Source organism: Haliotis cracherodii, unplaced genomic scaffold (assembly GCF_022045235.1).
Source record: "Haliotis cracherodii isolate W230 unplaced genomic scaffold, xgHalCrac1.p SCAF_1, whole genome shotgun sequence".
In the NCBI taxonomy this organism is placed as follows: Eukaryota; Metazoa; Mollusca; class Gastropoda; order Lepetellida; family Haliotidae; genus Haliotis; species Haliotis cracherodii.
Window position 1 is genome coordinate 14,043,638 of NW_027266264.1, and position 26,938 is coordinate 14,070,575.

A 26,938-nucleotide genomic window follows, 5' to 3' on the forward strand; every position below is an offset into this window, starting at 1 on the left:
ATCTTCCCAGTACTATTCTCAAACAGTTAAGTGCGTTGTCATGTCGCTGTACCATGAAATAAATGATCTAATTGTTAAATGACGCGTTCTGCACTTTAGAGTTCTGATATATATTATTGTTCATTTTTTTTCTATACTGGCATAAATCGCTCATGTTAGCCTAAGGCTATGTTGTGATCGAGTAGGGACTAGATGCAGGCTAGAAAGTCAAAGTGGTCGTGAGTTAGTGAGGTGTTTCTGTTTACAGATAAATGTATTGGATATAGGGATGTATCATATAGTCGATTCGGCAGTCGCGTCTTTATTTCGTTCAACATGCAAGGATGTAAATGCTTCTAGATTTGGTCATAAAAGTTACAGTTGATATTATAATAATACATCATATCTCAAGTGAATTTAAATGAGCAGGCTATTACATTGCAGCACGTGTTATCGAGGTGTCAATTACGTTATTGAGCCCCGTGTTTGCACCTTGTTCGTGTGTGTTGTCAAGGTCACTCTAAACCAGCACGAGGATGTCAAATGACACATATTATCTGCATTGAATTCCACTTAAGGAATCGATATACTTGAACTATGCGGTCTAGTTGATTGCCATCATCTGTTACCAGTGTGCCAGTGAACTGAGCATGAGTGAGTGAGTGAGTATGGTTTTACGCCACTTTTATCAATAGTCCAGCAAATATCACGGCGGGGGATACCAGAAATGGGCTTCACACATTGTACCTATGTCGGGAATCGAACCCGGGTCTTCGGCGTGACGAGTGAACGCCTTAACCACTAGTCTACCCGACCACCATTAGCATGAGTGCAAATGCGCATGTTGAAGTGTCTAAAATCCATGTACTCATATACAGGTGTACATGGCTATCTATGGGAATTCCAAGGGCAGAATTCGCCGCCCCATGAACCCCTGCTTATCCGAAAGTTTAAAATCGGTGGTTACAACGTGTAGTCTGTTGAATGTATGTCCTTGTACTCAGATGGCGTGGCTATTGTCTATCTATAGGGGTTCCATATGCAGATTAAGTTCCATGTAACCCTGCTTATCCGACAGTTAAAGGTCGGTAGTCAACCTGTAGTCTGTTGATTGTATGTCCTTGTACTCAGATGGCATGGCTATTTGCTTATGCTATCAACCACTGGGCTATCTCTTCCGATTATTTACAGGTGGCCGCGATACATCTGAAGTATTGCTGATTGCACATGTCATAAAACAATATTCCCTCATTCACATATAAGTATGTGTGTTGTAATAAAAACATAAATAATTTAATTGGGGTATCGCTATATCAGCAAATTCAACATTCTAACACTTTCTGTACAGTAGATCAGTGATATTCCCAAACGTATTCCGAGCATGCGTTGTAAAAGCAAACATTTCATTTATCAAATTATTGTGTGCGTGCGTGCGTGCGTGCGTGCGTGCGTGCGTGCGTGCATGCGTGCGTGCGTCAGTGTGTGTTTGTGGTGTGTGTGTCGGGAGGAGGGGGATTTCGGGATTTTCAGCAGTCAGCATTCGTTTTAATATGTTGGAGTTCAATTATATTTTCCAACAAAAACAGCTGTTCAATTGTTGTCGTTTGTTATATAATTGAAAATGTAAATCGATATTTCAATGCACAACGTCTGCAAGAAAAGGGCACATTTTCTTTGTTTCTACAATGCAAAACATATGCCACTTTTTAAAGTAAAACACAGGTTTAATTATTTATTTAGACACACACACACCTTCTGAAAATCAAATGGTTTTTCCCTTAATGTGAACAATTAACTACAGAAGTCGAAACGTCCGCATTATCAAGGTTATACCGTAACCCAATACATGTGACAATTTAGATCAGCACATATGTCGTACAAGGTCGCACCATACACTTAAAAAATCAATGCTTGTAACAAAGACATGCTTCATATGTTCCCTGAATGCCCACGTGACAATTGGAATGGTTCGGAAACCAACATCCAAAGACAATGGTGAGAAAAACGGCATTCTTATTGACAGCAAACACGTGGGGTCTGCACTTCTCTCATCAGCCTATTAAGAATTTGTTGAAGGCTTCGCGAGAGTTATCTCCCTTCCTCTAACATATCGTCAACAAATATACGCTTGTTGTGGAAAAACAAGTTTCACATGTTTTGCCTTAAATGAACGGGCTACCGTGCCCCCAGGTGAAGATGTGCTATGCATTTATATAGATACATACTAAGTGTAATTTCAGGCTCTGTTCATTGTTAAAGGGGTGGTCGGGTAGCCTTGTGGTTAAAGCGTTCGCTCGTCACGCCGAAGGCCCGGGTTCGATTCCCCACATGGGTACAATATGTGAAGCCCATTTCTGGTGTCCCCCGCCGTGATTTTGCTGGAATATTGCTAAAAGCGGCGTAAAATCATACTCACTCACTGTAAATACATAAAATACATTTACATTCCATATTACAGCGCTCAGTAAATAATCGAGTCTTGTCCAGAAAATCAAGTGATTGGTTGGTTGGTTTGTTGTTTAACGCCGCACTCAGCAATATTCCAGCTATATGACGGCGGTCTTTAAATAATCGAGTCTGGACCAGACAATCCAGTGATTGATATCATGAGCATCGATCCACGCAGTTGGGATCGATGACATGCTTCAACCAAGTCAGCGATCATGATCACCCGATCCCATTAGTCGCCTCTTACGACAAGTATGGGTTGCCGAAGACCTATACTAGCCCGGATCTTCACGGGTCTACACATTTATAATTATACATAGGATTTATTTCCAAACAATCAACCTACTGACTTAGGCCGCATTAAATTACACGATCATTCACAGTTGATATTTGAAACGAAATGAAATATATTGATAAACTGAGTTTGGTATCTTTGCCATTTCTCTGAGGGAATAGTTCGCGTTCGCTAACACGGTGCCTTTCAGAGCTGTGCAAGCAGTTCGTGTTGTATACTGGTTCCGGGGCGGTCGGATAGCCTAGTGGTTAAAGCGTTCGCTCGTCACGCCGAAGACCCGGGTTCGATTTCCGACATGGGTACTTTGTGCGAAGCCCATTTCTGTGTCCCCCGCCGTGATATTGCTGGAATATTGCTAAAAGCGGCATAAAACCATACTCACTCACTGTATATTGGTTCCAATCATTCGCTTAATGTCCGCGTGAACAATCAGTAAAGCCTTTCTGGTGTCTACCCGTGAAGAGACGGGTTAGAATTGGTCATCAGCAACCCATAGTTGTCTTAAGAGACGACTTAGCGGGATAGGGTGCTCAGGGTCGCTGACTGGGTTGACGCATGTCATTGTATCCCAAAAGCGCAGATCGATGCTCAGGATGTCAATCAGTGGATTGTCTGGTTCAAACTCGATGATGTACATACCACCGTCACATAGATGGAATATTGCCGAGTGCGGCGGTGTTAAACAAACAAACACACACAAATATCTAAACAAACAAAACATTTCTGGTGTCCCTTACTGTGAATATTGGTAAAAATGGCGAAATCCACTCACTTACTCACAGTCGATTTAGAATTTGTTATGTCTGCCATGGTTTCACATTAATCCATTAAATTAGATATGTCTACTAACTTAGATACGAATGATGAATAATATATATGAACAGAATAATCTAAAAAATAAAAATGATTTGAAAGCCCGCACATTGTATAACCCAGTTCCGAGATATTCATTTTCCCATGCTGCTGCCAGATTCACAACAAAGGCAGAAAACCCTTACACAGCACGTGATTGTAGCCGTCATACGTTCTGTAGATACAAGTGTGGGTCAATAACAAGCTTTAAACAGCAGTGACGATGTACATCATTTGGAATGGTATTGTGGGATGAGATACAGACTTAACGTTAATAGTCAAATATTTCTATTTGCTTACAGCGATAAAGCGTTGGCTGGGAAATATGTAGTCCGATCTGTCACATCAGTAGGATATGAACGTTTAAACATGTAGTGATACTCGTGTTTAGTTCAGGATGACGAAATAACACTTTACTTCATAGACAGGGGTTTGATTTCCTCTTACCCTGGTCCTTCAGCGTGGCAGGTTGTTATTATTATTATTAATCAAACCTCGGATTGCATCTTCACTTCAGCCAAAAGTCTATATACATAACAACACATATACATGTACCTTGTGAATATAACGAATACTGCATCGCACCGGAATATGTATGTATGTATGTATGTATGTATGTATGTATGTATGTATGTATGTATGTATGTATGTATGTATGTATGTATGTATGAGTGTGTGTGTGTGTGTGCGTGCGTGCGTGAGAGAGAGAGAGAGAGAGAGAGAGAGAGAGAGAGAGAGAGAGAGAGAGAGAGAGAGAGAGAGAGAGAGAGAGAGAGAGAGAGTTTTTGATACATAAATAGAGGTAGGGCAGGGTTTAAATGTCATGACTTCCCTTGTGCAGATATTGACATGTTGAAGCCCAACGAGAAACTGCCATTCCTTACAGCAGCCTCTGCATTGCTAGAAACAGCTGTGTACACTCATGTTCCTGATTGATTGTGACACATACGTGTCTCTGATTAACAGCTAGTACTTTCACATGTGCTGTCTGACTGTAAACGTGGAATACCTATGTGCACCGACACGTACACCAAAACAACATGCTGAAACTATTATATTCAATAAAATATGAAGATGATGATCATACCGAATGTAAACTGACTTAAGGCCATGACGTCACATTAAGCGATACCGACAATTGCTTTTAAGTGACACAGATTTGATTTGAATAATTTTGGATAGTGTGTGTCCACCTTGGGCCCTGACCTCATTACTGTGTATCCATCATGGGCCAGATACTCAAAAGTGTGTATCCATCATGGGCCAGATACTCAAAAGTGTCTGTCCATCTTGGGCCCTGACACACAAAAGTGTGTGTCTGTCTTGTCCCTGACACACAATAATGTCTGTCCACTTTGGGCCCTGACATACAATAATGTCTGTCCACTTTGGGCCCTGACATACAATAATGTCTGTCCATCTTGGGCCCTGACATACACAAGTGCGTCTATCTGGTCCCTGACACAGAATAATGTATGTCTACCTTGGGCCCTGTCACACAATAATGTCTGTCTATCTTGAGTCCTGGCACACAATAATGTCTGTCGATCTTGGGCCCTGTCACACAATAATGTGTGTCCATCTTGGGCCCTGTCACACAATAATGTCTGTCAATCTTGGGCCCTGACACACACAAGTGTGTGTCTATCTGGTACCTGACACACAATAATGTCTGTCCACTTTGGGTTCTGACACACAATAATGTCTGTCTACCTTGGGTCCTCACACACAATAATGTGTGACCATCTTGGGCCCTGACACACAATAATGTGTGTCCATCTTGGGCCCTGACACACAATAATGTGTGTCCACTTTGGGCCCTGACACACAATAATGTCTGTTCACCTTGAGCCCTGACACACAATAGTGTCCGTCCATCTTGGGTCCTGACGCACAATAGTGTGTATCCATCATGGGTCCTGACACACAATAATGTGTATCCATCATGGGCCCTGACACACAATAATGTGTATCCATCATGGGCCCTGACACACAATAATGTGTATCCATCATGGGCCCTGACACACAATAATGTGTATCCATCATGGGCCCTGACACAATAATGTGTATCCATCATGGGCCCTGACACACAATAATGTGTATCCGTCATGGGCCCTGACACTTAATAAGTACGTAAGAACAACAGACGGATGTCACAATCTAAACGTAAAATTTTAACACACTGTGGCCCAGTTCAGAAAGTCACTGGAGGTGAACACCGGCACCCCGGGTCTATTTCCATTGCAGCATTCTGAAATGAAATTGTAGAAAACATATTGACGCAAAAAAGCAAGCAGACATTTTTTCTTTTTTAGCTTGGGTAGGCAAGTGGTTAAAGTATCCACGTGTATGAAGCCTAATTTTGGTAACATTTGCGGGAATACTGCCAGCGGCGTAGGATCCCTCTCACTCACACATATATTATGGTCACTATGTTCAAAGCTAAGGCGTGTACATATTCAGAGTTCATACATGCAACTCTGATATCGGCGAGAGCATGTGGCTATGTTGATTAAAAAATATATAGAGCAAAACGGTACTAGCATATTCCCGTAACCAGTGGAGCCTGTCTGCATATAAAGTATGCTACTTATTACTCTCATAAACAGCTCAATACATCGACTAGCATAACATATGTAGCATTTTTTTCACCTTTCTAGTTGAATAATGCATATATTGCCGTATATTGACACGAAGAATATAGATAATGTCTGGAAACGATCAACTGAATTGCGAGGGATACAATTAATCAATTGATGAATTGTGGGGCGTTGGATTTTTTTAAGGCTACATTAAGCATGAAAAGACATGTCCCTACAACTACAACCCTCTGCCAGCATATTTTTTCACTCATCAGTTAGTACAGTAAACTACGGTTATAACGAACTCCAAGAGACTACTAATTTTAGTTCGTTATAACCGTAGTTCGTTATAAGCATATATACAGCATAACTACAGCAAATAGTCGGGATCAAAAAGTAAGTTCGTTACATCCGTCAGTTCGTTATAAGCGTGTTCGTCGTTATAACCGTAGTTTACTGTATTCCAGCTACACCACAGCAGCATGTAAATGATCAGTTCTGGTCAAGGCAGACTAGTGGTTGATAGTATGAGCGCACCATCAGGGAATGGTTCATAACGAGATATGTTACCAAGCCACAAGTCTCAAAGTATTCGGCTCACTCGATAACTATAGAGTACTGCATGGGGACCTATCCCCTAAGGTTATGCGTGGTGAAATGAAGTCGGTTAAAACTGTCTCGACAGATGCTTACGGGGGATGCTCCGGTTGTGCCATCAGTATCCTCTTCGATGCGTATTTTGTGACATTGCTTCCGAAGGTGTTAATAGTTCATGAATGAACATACACGACTTCATGACAAGATCATTCAAAGTGAACAAATCATACGAAAACTCCGTGGAAGTGCGCCTGACTTCTGTTTTGGTGGCCCAAAACATCCCAAATGTGAATAATAACAGTTCCAATTGATCTCTAGCGTAATGCCCTTTGTTCGAAGCTGTCACTAACATGCTAGCAGACTAGAATTTGATGATTTTCACGTCTTTAGTATACATTCGTAAGTTAACATAAACGTCTTTGACGAGCACTCTGGTTTCCCTCTGTGGTCAGTTTTCAGCTGAATAAACAGGAGAACTACAAACCATAGCATCTTTGAGAGTTCAAGTTGCTGAAATTGCAAAACAATCAATCAGCTGTGGACAGTTGCTTGAATCTGGTTTCCCTTGCGCACTCATATAGAATTGTGCTAAAATTGCCCGTAAGAAATAAAAGTGTCAAATCGTTTGAGACGCAAATATTTTATTACACAATGTACATGCATTGTATTTAAACTGATGTCCACAACACTGTCTCTGTCAGATGACACACGAACAGTTTGTTGCAGAAAACCTCATTTCAGAATCTTAAGTCAGAAAAATCTGAAAATACATTGAATGCAATTTAATAAGAGTTCTACTTTTTAACACTTAAATCACTGTGCCGTATCACTTTGATTTATAAAAACTATCTTTTATATTATTCACATTAACAGGATTATCTGCATAGTCAGTTACCCAGAATTATTGTTGCAGTTTAATGTAGCTTTCATACCCATTGATTCAGATTCATTTAATCAATTTAACATGCAAACGAAATATTCCTTACCTCTAAGTTATGTTGGGTTTCGATCTTCCCCACAGATCGAGTCAGGACACAGGAATCCATCACACGATGCTGGAAATATAATAATTACCATATACACACATTCAATTATGACACAGAACTGAATTTGTGTTTCATGAAAGATTTGTGAATGATGATGGTTTATACAAAAAACGTTTTATAGAAAAAGCCAAAAACATTTGCATTCATGACGGCACAGTATAAACTATAACCTTAATAATAATCATATTCAATTATAGACTACCGAAATACCCCCAAACACAAAAAGTAAATAAAATATAGGGCTTACGCACATTTAAAGGGGTGAATATCGGTCATTATGTCTGTCTCAGCCAATACGTGTTATGCCCATAGAAATCAGTTCAAAACAACAGCATAAATCACATGAAAGGTGACCTGTCAAATAAATACCGTATTTCCTCTATTAGACGCCGAGCCTCTAATAGACGCCGGCCTCTAATAGATGCCGGGTCAATTGTTCAGTGCAAAAAATAGAAGCCGGGCCTCTAATAGACGCCGGGTCAAAGGCTTGTCCGAAATAAATAGAAGCCCGGCCATCTAACAGAGGAAATACGGTAGTTATTTAGTGTAAAATCACAATATACCTACTTTTAATACTGTTAAACCTATCGCTGTTATACTGGAATTCCTTGTTCAACTGGGAACTCCCCGCACTCTTAAAATGGTTTTGAACCAAATTCTCGACGAAGCTGAACGAGACATGCGAGACGAGCAATAAATAACTTCCGGGTGTTTGCTTTGCCGCCATACGGGTTAAACCTCGTTTTGGAGTTTGACCTTGTGGTCATGCATAAATATTAAGACAGTTCTATGAGCAGCCGGGATACCGGCGGTGCGAGTGACCGATTGTTGGTCCAAGATTCAAAGCGCCGCGCTTTCTTACAGTTGTCTTGTGTACTAACAACAATGAGCCTGAAATACCAAAAGTTGCAGAAATTCTAAAATAAAGATTTTAAGCATCAGTGCTGCCAGGTTTGCACACAACAGAAGGAAATATGTTGTTAATTAGTATGCATAGAAATGTCAACAATGCCCATGTTTGGGCATATATTAATATTCATGCACAACTAAATTCGCAACCGGTTTCAGTTTGGTCTGTTCACGAACGAAAGTTGTTATGTATTTACACTTAAATACATAGATCTACTTTACGTGGGTAATAAAAAAAATACCACACTCATTCTCGTTCGATACCAGTTTTACGAAAGTCGTGAACTTTCTGTGGTATCCGACCTCGCTTTCGCTCGGTAACATCTTGTAATAAGTGCACCTGTGATTTCAACATGCAAGCGTGAGCGTGATATGTTTAAGGCAGCACTCTAACATATACCAGCTATATACCAGTCGTCTAAGGTGCCGCGTTGCGTCCCTAGGGCACGTCAGAAACCTATGATTGTGCGTTCGAATCCCGGTTCGCCCCGATTATGTTTCTAGGTTTGTCAGCACCATACCCGTGCTCGTGCGTTTCACCGAAGTGGTAAACGTCTGAGACCTGCATCACTTCGAGCTTTCCTCCCACATTAAGCTGTCACGCCGTGATATAACTGGAATACTGTTAAAAGCGGCGTTAAACCCAACTAACTCACACTATTACCTCCAATTTTTCGTCCGTGTTGCTAAATTAAATACAACGATAAACCAGTTTATTTTATTAACCGCCTTTGCAGCAGTATACAAATCGGACGTATCTCTACAAAGGTGGTGAAGCTACACCTAAACACAAATCTGTATTTGATAGAGTGGATATGTTATACGACCTTGCCCGATGTTGTTAATGCATACACGGTGCCATCATTGTCAATCATGTGACACACAGCTGGTAAACATAATACTGTTATGGAAGCAGTGTCTGCCTTTTTCATTTTCATTTTATGTATAAACTGAATTCGCATCTATTAGTATCACAGACATCAATTGTCAAAGTGACCTGGCACAAAAACAACTCAACATAATACATATTTCGAATTATCTCCTTTTTTATTCATTCCAATGGGTGAATTAAAAAACAAGATATATTGCTGTAACTGCATTGATGTAACAGAATTCAGTTACAGCAATGGTTGCTCAAGGATCTCTAGTAGTGACGCACTGAACCTAAAGAGCACAACTGTAGGCCGGGAGACCGAAAGCTTGATATTACCTATACTGATGTATTTTGATTTAGTTTTTCATTTTTTTTCAAAAATGCAATTAAAGTGTTTTCTGTAATGTGATGCACTGGATGTACGATATGTACGAATGATTTTTTTACAGCAACAAAATGTATCGAAACAGAACAGTATGTTAATTAACTGTGAAACCTCGTTAACCTGAACATTGACGTTTCCGTCGAAATCGTCCCGTGTCATGCATTTCTGTTTTAGAGAATCATACGTTGTGTACATATTAATAATCCTTTAGCTGTAAAGACTTCACAACAGAATATATCAGTGAGGGAACGCAATGTCCGTCTCGGGATGTGGTTTTAATTGCAATATATCAGAACCCAATGTTCGGGGAATTGTTAGCTTGGAACCATTGTCCTAGGATATTAATCACTTCGGACATTGGGTCCTTTCGGACCATGGGTACTTTGACACCGGTTTGGAAGTAACACGACAGTGGCGGGTCCGCGCATCTTCCTGCGCCACATCCTCTGTCACTGGTGTTCTCTTCATGACTGGCGTAGTCTACACCCAAAAAAACCCTTAAAAACATTTCTGATGCAATTCCCTATATATCTTGCCTTGTACACAGTAGGGAGGGAGTCGCATTGATTCTGAGTGGCAGTTTTGGCTAGGGGTCAGCAGTCGTATTATTTTGGAGACGTATTGATTTCAAGATTTGCAGTATGTTGACGGATGCCACCGGTGGGACAGGATAGGCCTAACATGTCTCTAACACCTGGCATCATCACTAGTTGATGCTCGGGACAGAGTCGGAATCGTACAAATCGACTCTCCTTCCTGCAAAACATTCGTATGAATATGGAAATGTTGTTGTCGCCTTTAATTACTTTTATCTACCTCTGTACATAAAGGCGACAAAAACTATTTCCATAATCAAGCATGCGTTTTTATATGTTTTAAAATGAGCGGTATTCTTCTCCTGCAGAGAGCATGCGGGAAAAACATGCAGACTTGTTAACCTAGTTTCTCACTGAAGCATGGAGCGCACCAGTCTGAATAATGGACGCTTAGAAGCTGATATGCATTGATGAGTCTGGCTACGTATTGCACGGCGATTCTTTTCAAGAATTAACCTTTAACACCAACCACAGAAACGTGGCCAGTGTGGTTACTGTACTTCCCGAGTATAACGGTCTTGCTGTCAGCAAGAGATAAGATATGGATGTTATTACACAGGAACACTGAAACATAACTGGGACATCGTCGAGTTCAAATGAGGCCACTCTGACTGGCTGTCGTTCATCTTGATTAAGTTTTGTTCCAAAGAAAACTCCCAAATCATTGATTTCTTAAATACATATGTGGAGATACTTTGACGCCTACTTTACGGTTTCTGGTACTATAGTACAGCATTATAATATATATAAATTCGTAAATTTGATTTGAAGATTTGTAAATTTAGATATTTGGTCAAAAAACTTATTTTGGTTTGCAAAGTACACACGTGTGTGTGTGTGTGTGTGTGTGTGTGTGTGTGTGTGTGTGTGTGTGTGTGTGTGTGTGTGTGTGTGTGTGTGTCTGTCTGTCTGTCTGTCTGTCTGTATGTGTGTCTGTGTGTGTGTCTGTGTACTTTGCAAACCAAAATAATTTTTTGGACCAAATATCTAAATTTACAAATCTTTAAATAAAATTTACGAAGCAACCAGAGTGTGGTGAGTTACCACAGAGAAAGCTTGAGACGTATTTATACATGTTAGCCTACCATTGCTGTGACTAGAGAGTTATCACAATCATTTCCAATGTAAACGGTCACGCTAGTTGCAATATGCATATAATTTTTTGTGCAATAACCAGGAACATGAATATTATGAATAAATTTCTCGCTTTCTTGAATTTCAAATTATCTGAATTTCAGTTTACCATGTAGTCATATAACACACGTGATATAATCAGCACAGGTTTCTTGCTGGTTTCCCTTGCAGGTAATATATTGCATTGATGTCAACACTGTCATATTACAAGTGCAAAAATATCTGACGCATAAACACAGTTGCTGATATCAGCATTGATACGAGCACAAATAACACCAAGTGGTGAACACAATAGGCTATTTGTAGAACTTGTGACTGCGGCAACGTCAAGGCAATACGTTCGAATGCAAACGCACTGTTACTATTCGTTGTCACTGGTAAGTCGAGGGACTATTTGGTTGAAGCTGTAGTGGAAAACAAACTTTATTGATTGACCATATTCAGGGCAGCTGCGTTCTAGGACCAGCCCTCAACGTGTGTTTGTATCACAAGCTATAACCAGGCTTGCGCATAATGTGGCAGATGTGTTAATCACCCAGATAGATCTATATTGCAACTGGAGCCACACGTTAGAATGATTTGCTGACTAGCAACAGGTGTCTACAGTTCGCTGAAGGAATAGAAACGTAAGTACCATTTCAAATGTCCATGAAGTCAACGTATTCAATTTGAAATTATATATAAGAGTAGTACATCCATCCTAGTGGATTGTTTTGGTATTTTGTACTCGCGTTGCAAAGATGCAAAGATCCAAAGGTGCAAAGATGCAAAGATGCGAAGATGCATATGGTGAAGTGGGATTTTCCTTCTTCTACTCCTGCTGCTGAGCCATATTAACGTGACTTTATTTGTCTCCCTCTAACCAGGAGGAAGAAAGGTAAATCCACAGCATTATCTGCTTCATCATGTCTCTTTATCCTATTACGACTGATTAATCGGTGTCAGTTATTAATGAAACGTTCTCTTTGAGAACCATTCATATAGTTGTAAACGTTATTTTCGTTCTATTCAACTCAGGCTGATTGCATAGTAAAATGCTTCGACAATTTTGTTATTTTGTTCTGTCAGAAAAAATATTATTTCAACAATAATGAACAATAACGATCATTATCAAGTGTTTTTAAGCGTGTACGAAGTCTCACAATGATGAAGTTGCTAGATTCACAAAGAGATGAAATGATAATAGCGATGAATCACCAGTCGCTTTGAATAAATAACGGTCACCACAGGATATCTGTATATATTATCGTATCTGTTGATGATGTTGAGCTATCACATGATTAAAACTTTGTTGCGCATTTTGTCCGCGCACTTTTGGCGATGTTTAAAGAGGGACTATGCTTGAAAGAGAATATTGAAATTAGCGACGTGTATGGCACTTGGACATTGTCTCCGTATACTGAGGGCAATCATTAACTATTTAGATAATGAATCGATTGTTGAGTTCGTATGGATATGTTATTGAACGACTTTCATCAAACTTGCTGGGGCTGCCATCTATCCCGAGTAGTGCGCGGTTATGGTGGTGTTTGTAGGCAACGGTGTTTTAAAAAATGTGAACATTTTTTTTATGCAGCTATGCCCGTGTCTTGATTTGGGTCACGTACTTGTGTAAAGATTACGCCACGCAGAAAAATAACTGCTTTGGTATTGTTCACGTTGAAGTCACCCTTTTCCTTAAATAGTTCATGTACCGTATTTCCTCTATTAGACGCCCGGGCTTCTATCTATTTCGGACAAGCCGTTGACCCGGCGTGAAATAGAGTCCTGAACAATTGCACTGAACAATTGACCCGGCTTCTATTAGAGTCCGGCGTCTATTAGAGGAAATACGGTACATGGATCACAACCTCGGTGTTTCATATGTGCATCACTGGCTTTACACTACAGCTTGTAATTCCTTTCATTAAAGGGGTGGTTAGCCTAGTGGTTAACGCTGAAGGATCGGGTTCGCTTTCCCACAATCCGAAAGATATACCCGTAATACCTTATACCTAAATACCAGATTACATATTATTACATAGATTACTCTCTCACAGTTTCGCACCTCGAGCAGTGATCTTATGGTATCACAGGGTAGAAAGTTAGGTATTCCAAAATGTGAAAGACTTTGTCCATTTTGTATCATTCCAAATGTAGAAACAGAATACCATGTTTGTTTAGTTTGTCCGTTTTATGACGATCTTAGAAGAAACTTTCTGCCAAGTATTATTATACATCTCCATTAGAGCATAAATGTAAAGTTTTATTTACCACCAGTAATGCTTTCACAATCAATACTCTTGCCAAGTTTACATTCTTTGCTCTTTAAATGAGGAGCAAGCAGTTGTCTATTATATAAACTACTATTCTACCACCATATGTATATGGTCACAGATACACTTGTACTGATTAGTATTGATATTACTACATGCACTTGTGGCGCAACATGTTTGAATGCTTGAATATATATTGTAAAATGGGCCTGTGGCCTGATTTACTGAAATAAACCACTACTACTACTACCAGATTACATAAACTTTTGCTTTAAAGGTATTGTTGTATGTATCCAAAGCCTACCACCTGGGCATAAACAGGACATACATTTTTGTGCCCCCCTCCACAACAACCGGGGCGGTGGGGTAGCCTAGTGGTTAAAGCATTCGCTCGCCACACCGAAGGCCTGGTTTCGATTCCCAACATGGGTACAATGTGTGAAGTCCATTGCTGAAGGCGTAAAATTGAACTGACTGACTGGCTGGCTGTCTCGGACCCCCCCCCCCCCCACACACACCCTCCCCCCCCCCCCCCCCCACACACACACACACACACACACCCACCAACCCCTTCACCCCCACCACACGCCTTCCTCCCTCCTTCCTAAAAACTCTTGGCAGTTACAATAACATAAAGCCCATAAATATTCACAATTTTGTTGTTGTTGTTGTCATATGCGAAGAACAAATGTTAAAAAACACACCCGATATCTGGATATTGGACAAGTCGAATAAGTCTCTAAAATATTTAGTAAACGAGCCTGTTTTGTTATATCATATCACTATCTATCACTAAGTGCTCCTGCTGAAGAATTTGTCTCGTCTGATCTAGTCCTGCCTAGTCACCCAGTGATAGTCACGACAACCTTCACCTCGTTACAGATCCTGTCTGTATAAGCACGGCACTGGGGAATATGGAAATAATTCCCATGTGCATAAAACCCTCAACATACTACATGCTTTAGTAATTGCATCCGAGAATGTCAGAAAGATTCAATGTCATAAATAATCCTTTGTGGGTCGTTAACAGCTTGTTAAACGCACAATTTTCTCATAGCATAAGTTCAGTGAATCTTATTAATAATTATTGTAATTACTCCCAGTCATTGTCATTACATCATGCGGTTTACACAGCCAAGAGCCTTGTCTGAAATACATCAACGTCAGTACTCAGAGGGGCGGTCGGGTAGCCTAGTGGTTAAAGCGTTCGCTCGTCACGCCGAAGACCCGGGTTCGATTCCCGACATGGGTACAGTGTGTGAAGCCCATTTCTGGTGTCCCCAGCCGTGATATTGCTAAAAGCGGCGTAAAACATACTCATTCACTCACTATCATGCTGGATTTGATACTTTAGTCTTGTTCGTTTAAAATATACTCTGGTTTCATTTCCAGTCTATGTCTTAACCTTGTAATTTGTACTTGACATAGGGTGAGGTGAAATAGGGTTTAACGTCGCGTTTAAGATTATTGCACATATAAAACGGCGTGCATGTATTTGTGTGTAGCTGCATGTACTTGTTTCATGCGACCACACTCAGACACAGTATACTGACTCAAAGCTGACCATCCTTGTTTTAGTCCCTAATGCCGAAAAACCGGGTAACAACAAGTACCATCTTTTAACGTCTTTTGGTGTGATGCTGTCAGGGATCCAACCATCAACCTTCTATCCCCCGGCAGACGCTCTATCCACTAGACCACGGAGGCGGTCGTATCTGACGCAAGCTGAGATATTTAGGAGATAAATATAATGTATTGTCAAATGTAGAACTAGGTTACCTGTAGGTTTAACCTCGCTAAATTGAATTTGGAACCGAACGCGCAGCGTGGGGTTTCAAATGTTAAATTCAAATTTACCTATTCTTAATAAACCGATCGCGACGATAAACCCAATTTCTCCACATCTAAATAAAGCCTATATCGAGGTGGTCGTATTCGAGATTAAAACTAGATACTCGTGTTAAGTTTTCATAATATATCGAGATAATAGTTTTCGAGATAGCAATGTATAGATGAATTCGCATGTTCGAGACAACACTACAGTAAAATAGTCGCATTCTAGAAGATCGTAATATTGAGATAACAGTGTGCGAGATACACACTAATTGACATGTGTAATAAACTGCAGAACAAAAAGAACCATCCACTTGAAAATTGACTTAACATTACAAATATTATGAGAACGATCTTAAGCTGCACACTGCAAACCTTAAGGTCAAAAACACATCAAATACATTACCATTGAGTAACCATTTTTAGCTGCTATCAAACATGGGTGTGAAATGTATTTTGACCGTCAGCTGATGGTTACGCATTTCTGATGTATCTGTCTTCATTCGATACTTTTGTAAAACGAATTTTGAAATTCATATAAATGGTAACCATTCCATGTTTGTCAGTCATTATAAAGTCACATGATAGCCGAGTTTGTACAATGGTAAACGGCCTTGACAGATGCACCATCTGCATCACAAATCGATAAAAGTATTAATAACGAAATTGTGACATTTTGGATCAAATTGACGCGTGGTGCTTCAGCGTAAGCACAACAACGCCCGGCGGGAGACGCAACAATGAGCGAAATGTCATCACAGAAAAAAAGAGAACTACTTATTATAATCGATTTAAAGCAGCTCATCTAATTTCGCCCTGCATCGTATTACGAGTGGATCAATTTGAGAGTTATTTGGGAATTATGATTTTGTCAATAACTAGGTTACATGTCAGTGTCCGGTGTATTATCTCATGGACATATGCCGCAGTTTTAAATGTGTTGATGTGTATTAGAGTTTTATGCTTGAGTGACGATTGCATGACTAAAGCCACGAGAAATGTAGCTCCAGAGACACGAGTATATGGACAGGTTTGTGTTTGCATAAATATTGTCATGATCCTAAAACGTTAAGTCTGATTGATATTTCTTTTTCTGTCAGTCTTTATTTCTTGAAACGTTTGATATGGTGATTCATTTAAAGTGTCATCTTTCTCAGTCTTTAGAGTGAGTGAGTGGGTGAGTGAGTGAGTGAGTTGTGTTTAACGCCGTTTTTAATAGCATTCCAGTTAGTTAATGTGGGAGGAAAGCCCGAATTGACGGAGGCCATAGACGTTTACCTCTTTGGTGAAACCCATGAGCACGGGTATGGTGCTGACAAACCTAGAAACATAACCGGGGCGAACCGGAATTCGAACCCGTAATCATAGGTTTCTGGCGTGCCCAAGGGACTCAACTCAGCACAGCGAATTGCGGCGCCTTAGACGACTTGGCCACTTTTGCCCCAAGTCTCTAGGTCTTCAAATCTAAAAACATGTTTCACAATTGCAATAAGTGACTGTTTTGTTACATTATGCAATTTATCCTTACCAGGATGCATACGTGATTCAAATAGAGAAACCATTGGTCTTCTTGCTGTCATCGAATACCACTGAATCATACCACTGGTAAATACCACTGAATCATACCACTGGTGCATACCACTAAATCATACCACTGGTGCATACCACTAAATCATACCTTTGGTGAATACCACTAAATCATACCACTGGTGCATACCACTAAATCATACCACTGGTGCATACCACTAAATCATATCTCTGGTGAATTCCACTAAATCATACCACTGGTGCATACCACTAAATCATACCACTGGTGCATACCACTAAATCATATCACTGGTGAATACCACTCGTGCATACATTAAATCATACCACTGGTGCATACCACTAAATCATACCACTGGTGCATACCACTAAATCATACCACTGATGCATACCACTAAATCATATCACTGATGAATACCACTAAATCATACAACTGGTGCATACCACTAAATCATATCACTGGTGCATACAATTGAACCACACCACTAGTGCATGCCATTGAACCATACCACTGTTCTTTACCAATGGTGCATACGCTGATCCACACCACCTGAAACATACATTGATCCGATAATCGATCAAAAGGTAATGTATACATGTCAATATTCAGTTCCATTCATCACTCTCAATGCAAAGCATCATACCTTCGATTTCGAGGAAGCTGACTGAAACACCAATACCAAATACTACATTTACGAATGCAGATCAACGTTCCATGCCAGAAATTACATTGCTGTATATCATTTACAGACAACACGAAACGGTAGAACTGTATCACACCATTATAGCAAACCAGTGTTCAATGCTACAAGGTACCAATGCCTCTTCTCTACGTAGCATTACGGTTCAATGCTACAAAGTACCAATGCCTCTTCTCTACGTAGCATTACGGTTCAATGCTACAAAGTACCAATGCCTCTTCTCTACGTACCATTACGGTTCAATGCTACAAAGTACCAATGCCTCTTCTCTACGTAGCATTACGGTTCAATGCTACAAAGTACCAATGCCTCTTCTCTACGTAGCATTACGGTTCAATGCTACAAAGTACCAATGCCTCCTCTCTACGTAGCATTACGGTTCAATGCGCGGTGAATTAAATGGGCCATGTTCCTGTTTCAGAAAAGTTAAAGACAAAATGTCACACGCTAAAGCTCCCCCACTGGTTCGTCAGATGACGGAGGAGGAGATACAAGAACAAAATACGAAGGTGAGGTGTTGGACGCCGACGAATGCATCACATTTATAAATCACTAAGGGCAATACGGAGTCACCAGTACCGGAAATGAGTTCAGTCGGTTGCAGTGTGTGACTGATGATAGTTTGGGGTTGATTGTGGTTCATGCTGTTAACCATTGGTTTGGTTGTCCTTCATCATTTGTATGATGTACGGGCAACAGTGGCATTTAAAAATGCACTCGCTTATGCTTACATATCTGATTTCTTTATGCTTGAAATAAATCCAATCAGACCCGTGAAGATCCGGGGTAGAATAGGTCTTCAGAAACCCGTGCTTGCCGTAAAAGTCGACTACGCTTGTCGTAAGAGGCGACTAACAGGATCGGGTGGTCAGGCTTGCTGACTTGGTTGATGCATGTCATCGTAACCCAATTGCGTGGATCGATGCTCATGATGTCAGTCACTGGATTGTCTGTTCCGGACTCGATTATTAACAGACCGCCATCACAGCTTGAGCGCGGCGTTAAATAACAAACAAATAAAACAAAACAAAACATTCTGTCGCAACACAAATAGAGAGTATCTTTTCACCTAATGTTTGTGATATTTTCCAATACACATGAGGACAAAACCAGCTTCGTGTCCATCGTATAAAGGGACGTGTTGGGATACAAATGAAACCCTTATGAACGTTTCCGTCCTCTCTAGTTGAAGTATCTCGAGGAAGAATTCAACTGCATGGACGTGATCGGCAACAACGTACTCAACTACGGGGAATTCGTCAGGCTGATGAGGCTGCTGAGATACCCTACCGGGCACGAAGGGGCAAAGGTAGGCACACTGTTTCAAGGATGAAGCTTCGCATAAACGTCTTGTTTCTTAACGGCGTATATCAAACATACAACAGTAGTCGTAGAGTGCGACGTCAGCATTACCGAAAGCACCTGTTAAATCCCCACTAGGCAGCAACAATAATGGCATATTCACACACTACGAATTTATATGATTTCTTCAAGATTGAAGAAATTGTTTTCCGGTCAAATAGCTTATAGCTAGACAATGGTCCATGTCAGGTTCAGTCTACATTGTACCAGTTTCAAATTCGAATAAACACACATGCCAAATTCTGCTGAGTCAAAAGTGCTTGGGCTGCTAGTTTGTCCGAGTATAGTGCTCCTTTAAAGAAGGACTACACTCAGCGATCTGGTTGACACTCGGTTAAGACGTTTGACCCATGTGGAAAACCGATACAGCGTCCCTCCTACAGACTCTGAAACAAAAATATCCGAAAACCATCAAACACATCTGCAATACTAGGCAAATCTAGAATTATTCAGGCTCTGAAAAGAGGACATTATCTGGGCTACTTTCAATTATTTATTACAATTTAACATCCACGAAAACCACTATTTTCCAGCAGTGTAAGTCTGTATGTTTAATAATGGTTTAGTAGGAGAACAAAAAAAGACATTTCTGAATGAATTGACTCAAACTTGCAAGGACAGACAATTTAACAGAGTCGAGTCATCTTTAAAGATATGTAATACGTTGTTCAGTGATCTTAAAATTGCTGTGAATCTCTTGCAGCAAATTTGGCTGAAACAATTAGGGAAGAATGAGAGAAGCATCATGACGAAGGATGAGTATGTGAAGTTGATGACGTCAGATACAACCCTAGAGAAGCTGTGAGTATCTAACTGGCCCCCTCCCTAATGGTGTATTACCACGTGAAATGGAAAATATTCCAGAAACCTTTCTCTGAAGACTTGTTTACAGATTGAGTGCTACTACTTTTTAACTGGTTCACTTACGAACACTCATGTAACACACAGCTTCATATAACACACAGCTTCCACAAACAATCATCAATATGAGCCTCGAATGTCACACGGAGTCACATAACACACACACATAAAACAACAGCTGTGACAGCATGTCTCCTTGTCCTGTCATATCACTATCTATGCAGAGTGCCCCTAACAATGCAGGCTTGTCTTTTCAGTGCTAGATTATTTACAGGCTACCGGCGTATGGCAGCGGTGCTGGTGTGTGGCATTAAACACCAAACAAGCAAATTGTGTGAGCAGTGGGTGCTTCCGGTGGGGCGAACATGCTTACCATTTTCGAGAACACCTGGTGTCATCACTGATTTTCAGTGATCCATTCATATAGGTTTCATCGCACAGCCTTCACGCACAATGGAATCTGTTTCAGCGGATAATCGGTTTGGTTGTTCTCTTGCGTTGATGTTTTTTGTTGTTGTTATTTTTATTAGTATTATTTATTTATTTTATTATCATCATTATCATCATCGTCGTCGTCGTCATCGTCATGTTTTTCGCCACTGCTTTGCCCGTTGTGCCCGATGGAATCCTTTTCGGAAGATGGTCGAGACTGATTGTTTTCTGACATTTCACATTCATCATAATAATGAATTAAGCGACAAAACCCTTTCCATATCCAACAGAAATCTCTGCATTTAGCAGAGTCGATAGCACGATTCCGACTATATCATGAGCAAATGTTTATGAATCACTATCAAATAGTGATGATACCAGGTGTTCGCTAAAAAGGTCAGCGTATCCTTCTCCACCGTGGCACCCGTCACAAACACACGCAAAGGCAAGTAATTTGTTCACCTGGGCAAACACAGGAACATATGGTACAAGTCTAAATAGGGAATTGCAAAGGACATCATTCTTGTCACTGATTCGTCATATCTGGAAATGTCTTCTACACGTCTACCATAAAACGTTTTGTAAGCTTTACCAAGGCCTTGAATGTTGTAACCTTGATCAAACAACTTCTGAGCAAGAGTCGTATGACGCTCTTTGAAATCTTGGTAGAAAGAGCATGCTCGGTTGTATCTAAAAAGGTTGTAAAATGTAAACAACAAAGACTTGAACTGCTGGAATGTTGTGCACTTTTACATTTATAATTTATAACTGCAAAATGACATTTAAACAAAACATTGTATTGATCTCCTGTTACCCTTATTCCGAATAACAGTGCCACGTGTTTTGTGAACTTATCCCAACAGATAATATGAAAAGAATAATTGCTATATATTGCTAGTTGTTACGCATTGTTATTTAGTTGTGTTAATGGTAATAACGAGTATACCATTAGAGCTCATAACTATATATGACTGAACGAGAACAGACAAGGTTAAGTTAACATTCCTTGACAAATGACGCGTGTATGTCAAAATGACATTGAACACTAATTTGTTAGCCGTGTTGATATGGGTTAATTATATCCTGACAAAATATCGATTGTCTCTGTCACAGAGAAATACAACACGTATACATTTATCTTAATATCTAACATAATATGAAGATGCGTTTTCGTATTGAGGGGCGGTCGGGTAGCCTAGTGGTTAAAGCGTTCGCTCGTCACGCCGAAGACCCGGGTTCGATTCCCGATATGGGTACAATGTGTGAAGCCCATTTCTGGCGTTCCCCGCCGTGATATTGCTGGAATATTCCTAAAAACTCACTCATTTTCGTATTGACATTCTGATAAAAGTTCTTGCATGGCAGTGACTAAATCGAATCAAATGAATACAACCGTGGACTAAATGAGCGTGAATTTTATAAAGCTTTCAATAACGCAGTACTAAATTTAGATGCATAGAATGTAGAAAATGCAATTACTGCTAACTGATGCTATCTCTGTGACTCAACGCGTTTATGAATATATTGATTCCGGTCCATCAATGCATATAGACACAATACTGACAGATTGGTATTGAGCATTATCATATTTGGGTGGCATTAGGATACAAAGAATGTTATTTGTGCAGCTGCTAGGTTCCTTCAAGTACAGACCTATTATCATTACACACAAAGGATAGACATAAATCATGGCCCGCCTCTGTGGACTCTTGGTGGAGCGTCCGTCCGGAGAGCGAAAGGTCCCCAACCCCCCCCCCCCGCCCGCGTCCTACCAAAAGATGTTAAAATATGGTACTTGTTGTTACCCTGCCTGGCGCTCAGCAAGGGGCTAAATCAAGGACTGGTCGACTTGGAGTCAGTTTACTGTGTCTGAGTGGGGTATTCGTCTGCATGGTATCTCAGTGTGGTAGCACTATACAATCGGCATTCGTCCGGACTAGTACAAGAATACACAAACGTGCATGCACAATCTCATTAAAATCAGATCTTAGTTCCAGCTACCGCTAAACAAAGATCTGAGCATTTGTGACCAACTCGTGTTTTTCCGGGACGGAAAGAGGCGAGTGGGGACGAATGAGATCTCAGGACATGCCATTACGGGTCACGTCAGGCCGACCTTGCGCGAACTTTGACCGACCAATTGATTGACCAGTCAGAAGGGAGCTTTCACGTGCTTAACGGCACTAACTTTAAATTGGCGACTTCGCTTCGAAACATATTTTGACAAATTCTCGATTACAAATTTGAAACCTGAACAAAAAAACATTCTGGAATGGCTTAAAGATAGTCTAGATTGTATGGATTCTGTCGTTTAACCCATAACTATCGTTCAGAATACACCGTGTTAAGTTTTCGCGGTTGCATGATTAGAAATCACATTCCGACTGTCACTTTCATAATCTGGTAAGCGACGCTCTGATTAGTCGGATGAAAGGTCGTTCAGACGTGACCCCTAATGGAATGTCTTCAGATCTTTGTTTTGCGGTAGCGAGAACTGAGGTCTGATTTTAATGAGACTGGTGCATGAACCTCGCTATATAAGTGCAATAATCTTGACGCGACGTTAAACCCCGTTTTACCCCACCTCACCCGTAACTCACGACTGTCAGAAAATGCAAAGGAAACTAAAAGAAAGAGTTCATAATACCAACGGGATTCCTGGTCAGTATCCATAGGTGCCATTGAAAACACGAATTAACATATTATATACATGTCCTTGTTTTGTTGTTGGCTACTACATAATGCATATTCCTGTTGAATACCATAAAAACATAAATGGTTTGTTATCAGTGTCTGAAGTGACGCCCGTATCATTTATATACCCTTACTAATACGTTTAGTTTAGGTTGGTTGGTTGGTTTGTTGTTTTACGCCGCACTCAGCAATATGCCAGCTATATGACGGCGATCTATAAATAATCGAGTCTGGACCAGACAATCCAGTGATTGATATCATGAGCATCTATCCACGCAATTGGGATCGATGACATGCTTCAACCAAGTCAGCGAGGTTTAGTTTAGGCTGCCAAAGCGGCACGTGTTTTCACGTTTTCGCATTTTCTGAAACAAATAGCTGCCGTGGACGTGTATCCCTTTCTGCATGGAGCATTGTTATGTTCGGACGATGTGGTTTGCATTGATTTGGTTTGAACTTGTTTGAATTTTTGTAATTTCATTTTAAAAGTAAAGTTTCTTTTGACCTTCAGTATATATTGTTTCCTTTGTTTCCTAACAGGACAAGCGCAGTTTATATTGTTTCCTTTGTTTCCTAACAGGACAAGCGTCTGGAGGTGTGTTTATGAGGAGTTCGACCACGATCACACTGGCTGGGCCTCAAAGCAGGACGTGGTCAATGGCCTGGAGAACTCCCTTGGTATCCCTGTAAAAGGAACTCTCAAAGAAAAGATTGATGCCATGGATGAAAATGGAGATGGAAAAATCTACTACTCGAATTTCCTCCGCATGCAGTTGCACTTGATCCAGAAACAAGGTTCTATCTCACACGACACCAGCGCTAACTGAGTCAAAACGAGGCTAAATGGGTCAAGACATCAAGACAACGTCTTGACTTTATAAGAAGATTCTCAACGTGTTCTTTAATGTATTTTGAAGCCTAAATGGTAATTATAATGCACTCTGCTATCAAACGACAAGTTCAACGGTGAAAAACGGATGGTGGAGGGAAAGACGTCAGCTTTTAATAGTTCCAAATGATGCATATATAAACCCGGCTGGCGAGAGAAGGTCGCGCGTGTTAAAAGAAGTGAATGCCGAATTCACATGAGTCATAGAGGTGCTAAGACAAACACGTTATAGAGTGCATTTTTGCTCATCAATGTTCCAAGTATTTACCAATATTATTACCTTACCTTATACTGCTGATTATGTGTAATCTATATTTGGTATTTTGATCTTATATTATATGTACTTTTAGAAAGTAAACTTGTAATTGCTCGATTCCCATTCATCAAAATAGTATGACTACAATCAGAAAATACAATGCATTCTAACGCGAGTTAATTGCAATTTATGATGAAGACAAAGGGGGAATGGTTTAATTTTAGCTGATTTTAAAACAAGAAAAGTCATTATTGTGGTTTCATACACAGCTAAGTAACATACTTTTTGCAATTATTTGACGTTTCTATGTTAATACCAGGACATAATGCCCACATTACCCTTCAAATACTCGTACCATCAGAAAACATTATACAAGCTACAGACAGCATCAAGTATTTCACACGAGTGTTTTACAGTCAACATAGATGTACCGAACATTGTCTTTTACTTTAAACCTTCATGCTAGCCTTCCATATTTTGATGGTTTAGTTTATAAATGAAAGTACATACTGGACTCGAATGATGGCATACAATCCATTAAATGTAAATCATGCAATTATATATAATAAATATACACAATATAATAAATATAAGGGTGAAATATAAACATAAACATAGTTTTACTCATTATTATCATATATTTTATACAAACAGGAAGCAATTTTCAATATATCTCCTGACACCTTTATAATAAATTGAAGTAGAAGAGGAAATCTAAATACATTTCCGTTAGAAATATGGCTATCATAACTCCCATTGAGAAGTTACGATACCATAACCATCGCGATATAGAAAGACAAACTTATTCAGTAATAAAATCCATCGATTACAATACAATAACTCCCATTGAGAAGTTCCGATACCATACTCTTCGTGATACAGAAAGACAAACGTATCTATTAATGAAGTCCATCGGTTACAATACAATAACTCCCATTGAGAAGTTACGATGCCATACTCTTCGTGATACAGAAAGACAAACTTATTCAGTAATAAAATCCATCCATTACAATACAATAATGTTTTAAAGGTTATATCCTTCACGATACATGTTCTTACTGACGACTTACATGTGTATCCTGATTCATATACTGCGCGAAAATTGATTTAGACACAGACAAAGTGCTAGGTCAAGACACAACCACTCAAAGAACAAAATACTGATGTACCCGTTTATATGAATCTGTTACGCTGCTGTCTTATTGCTAGCTTCGTCTTTGGAATCTGTGGTGATGTTGCCGTCATATTGTATGTTTGTACATTTTTTTAACCTTTAAGCTTGAATAAACATTTAATCTTTGTGTTTGTTATTCGTGTTTCCATTTGATATGAGCTGGTGAGAGACAATAACTATACACTGCACTTGAGAAGCGCAATGAGTGAGTGAGTGAGTTGGGTTTTACGCCGCTTTTAACAGTATTCCAGTTATATCGCGGCGTGTCAGCTTAATGTCGGAGGAAAGCCCGAAGTGATGCAGGTCTAAGACGTTTACCACTTCGGTGAAACCCACGAGCACGGGTATGGTGCTGACAAACATAGAAACATAATCGTGGCGAACCGGGATTCGAACCCAATATCATAGGTTTCTGGCATGCCCAAGGGACGCAACTCTGCACAGCGAGAGAAGCGCAATGGGGATCAACCATTGGCTATTCTGGGTGGGTTTGGGGTTGGGGGTGGGGGGGTGGGTTTTGGGGAGTCTATGGGTGATACAGGTCTATAACTTGGCACAAGGGTAAAGTTCCCTTTTTTGAATAAGGGACAAATATTTGGGAGGGGGATATTAGATTTCAGTTAAATCTGCAAAACCAGATATTTAAAAAAATATAACTATGTGCCGGAATATTTTTCAAGAAAAACGCCTTGCAACAATGTATTTTTTTCTTCATTAGTCTGCAGCATTATTATTAAATCATCTTGACCCGAGAAATGGGATTCACATAATGTGCCCATGTAGAGAAGAGAGTCCGGGCCTTACGAGCGAACCACCAGACTGCCCTCTCTTGTAGAAGGAGACCAGCCCTCTTTCACCATGGCCGACTTGCACAAAGCGATCTTAGCGCTAAGACTATTGTAATCCTATGTTAGAGTATGGGAGTTAAGACCATCTTAGCACTAAAATCGCTTTGTGCAAGTGGACCCTGAAAGATCGGTAAGAAACAAGCAGGATGCACAGCTGAGTGTTCTTTTGCGCTATTGCGTCTGGTGTCTGACAGCATTTTACAGGTGCTCGCCCGCGACGACTTCGTCCCACATTTGGTGGTCATGTTGTGAAAAAACAGAATCAATGTTCAAACCCTACTCGCTCGCACCGAAACACACTGCGGCCTTGTAAAACCCACCATGAAGTGATGTTCAAATGATTTTCATAGCGCTTCTTTAACCACGATACCATTGGTGTCTCGTACCATTT

General features: G+C 40.2%; 1 protein-coding gene across 2 annotated transcripts in view; it reads left to right on the forward strand.

The window, feature by feature from the left end:
- Nucleotides 1-25,825, forward strand: part of LOC139473313 (uncharacterized) — a 29,366-nt gene extending 3,541 nt beyond the window's left edge. Inside the window, exons 1-5 of one of the 2 annotated variants that reach the window (XM_071255849.1) lie at nucleotides 12,069-12,323; nucleotides 18,453-18,540; nucleotides 19,218-19,340; nucleotides 20,097-20,194; nucleotides 23,961-25,825. In XM_071255849.1, coding sequence (XP_071111950.1) covers nucleotides 18,469-18,540; nucleotides 19,218-19,340; nucleotides 20,097-20,194; nucleotides 23,961-24,207 — 540 coding nt within the window. In that variant the 5' untranslated portion in view covers nucleotides 12,069-12,323; nucleotides 18,453-18,468 and the 3' untranslated portion in view covers nucleotides 24,208-25,825. Of the gene's footprint in view, nucleotides 1-12,068; nucleotides 12,324-18,452; nucleotides 18,541-19,217; nucleotides 19,341-20,096; nucleotides 20,195-23,960 lie in introns of those variants that run through there. The other variant, XM_071255842.1, reaches the window with a different exon arrangement.
- The last annotated feature ends 1,113 nt before the right edge of the window (nucleotides 25,826-26,938 follow it).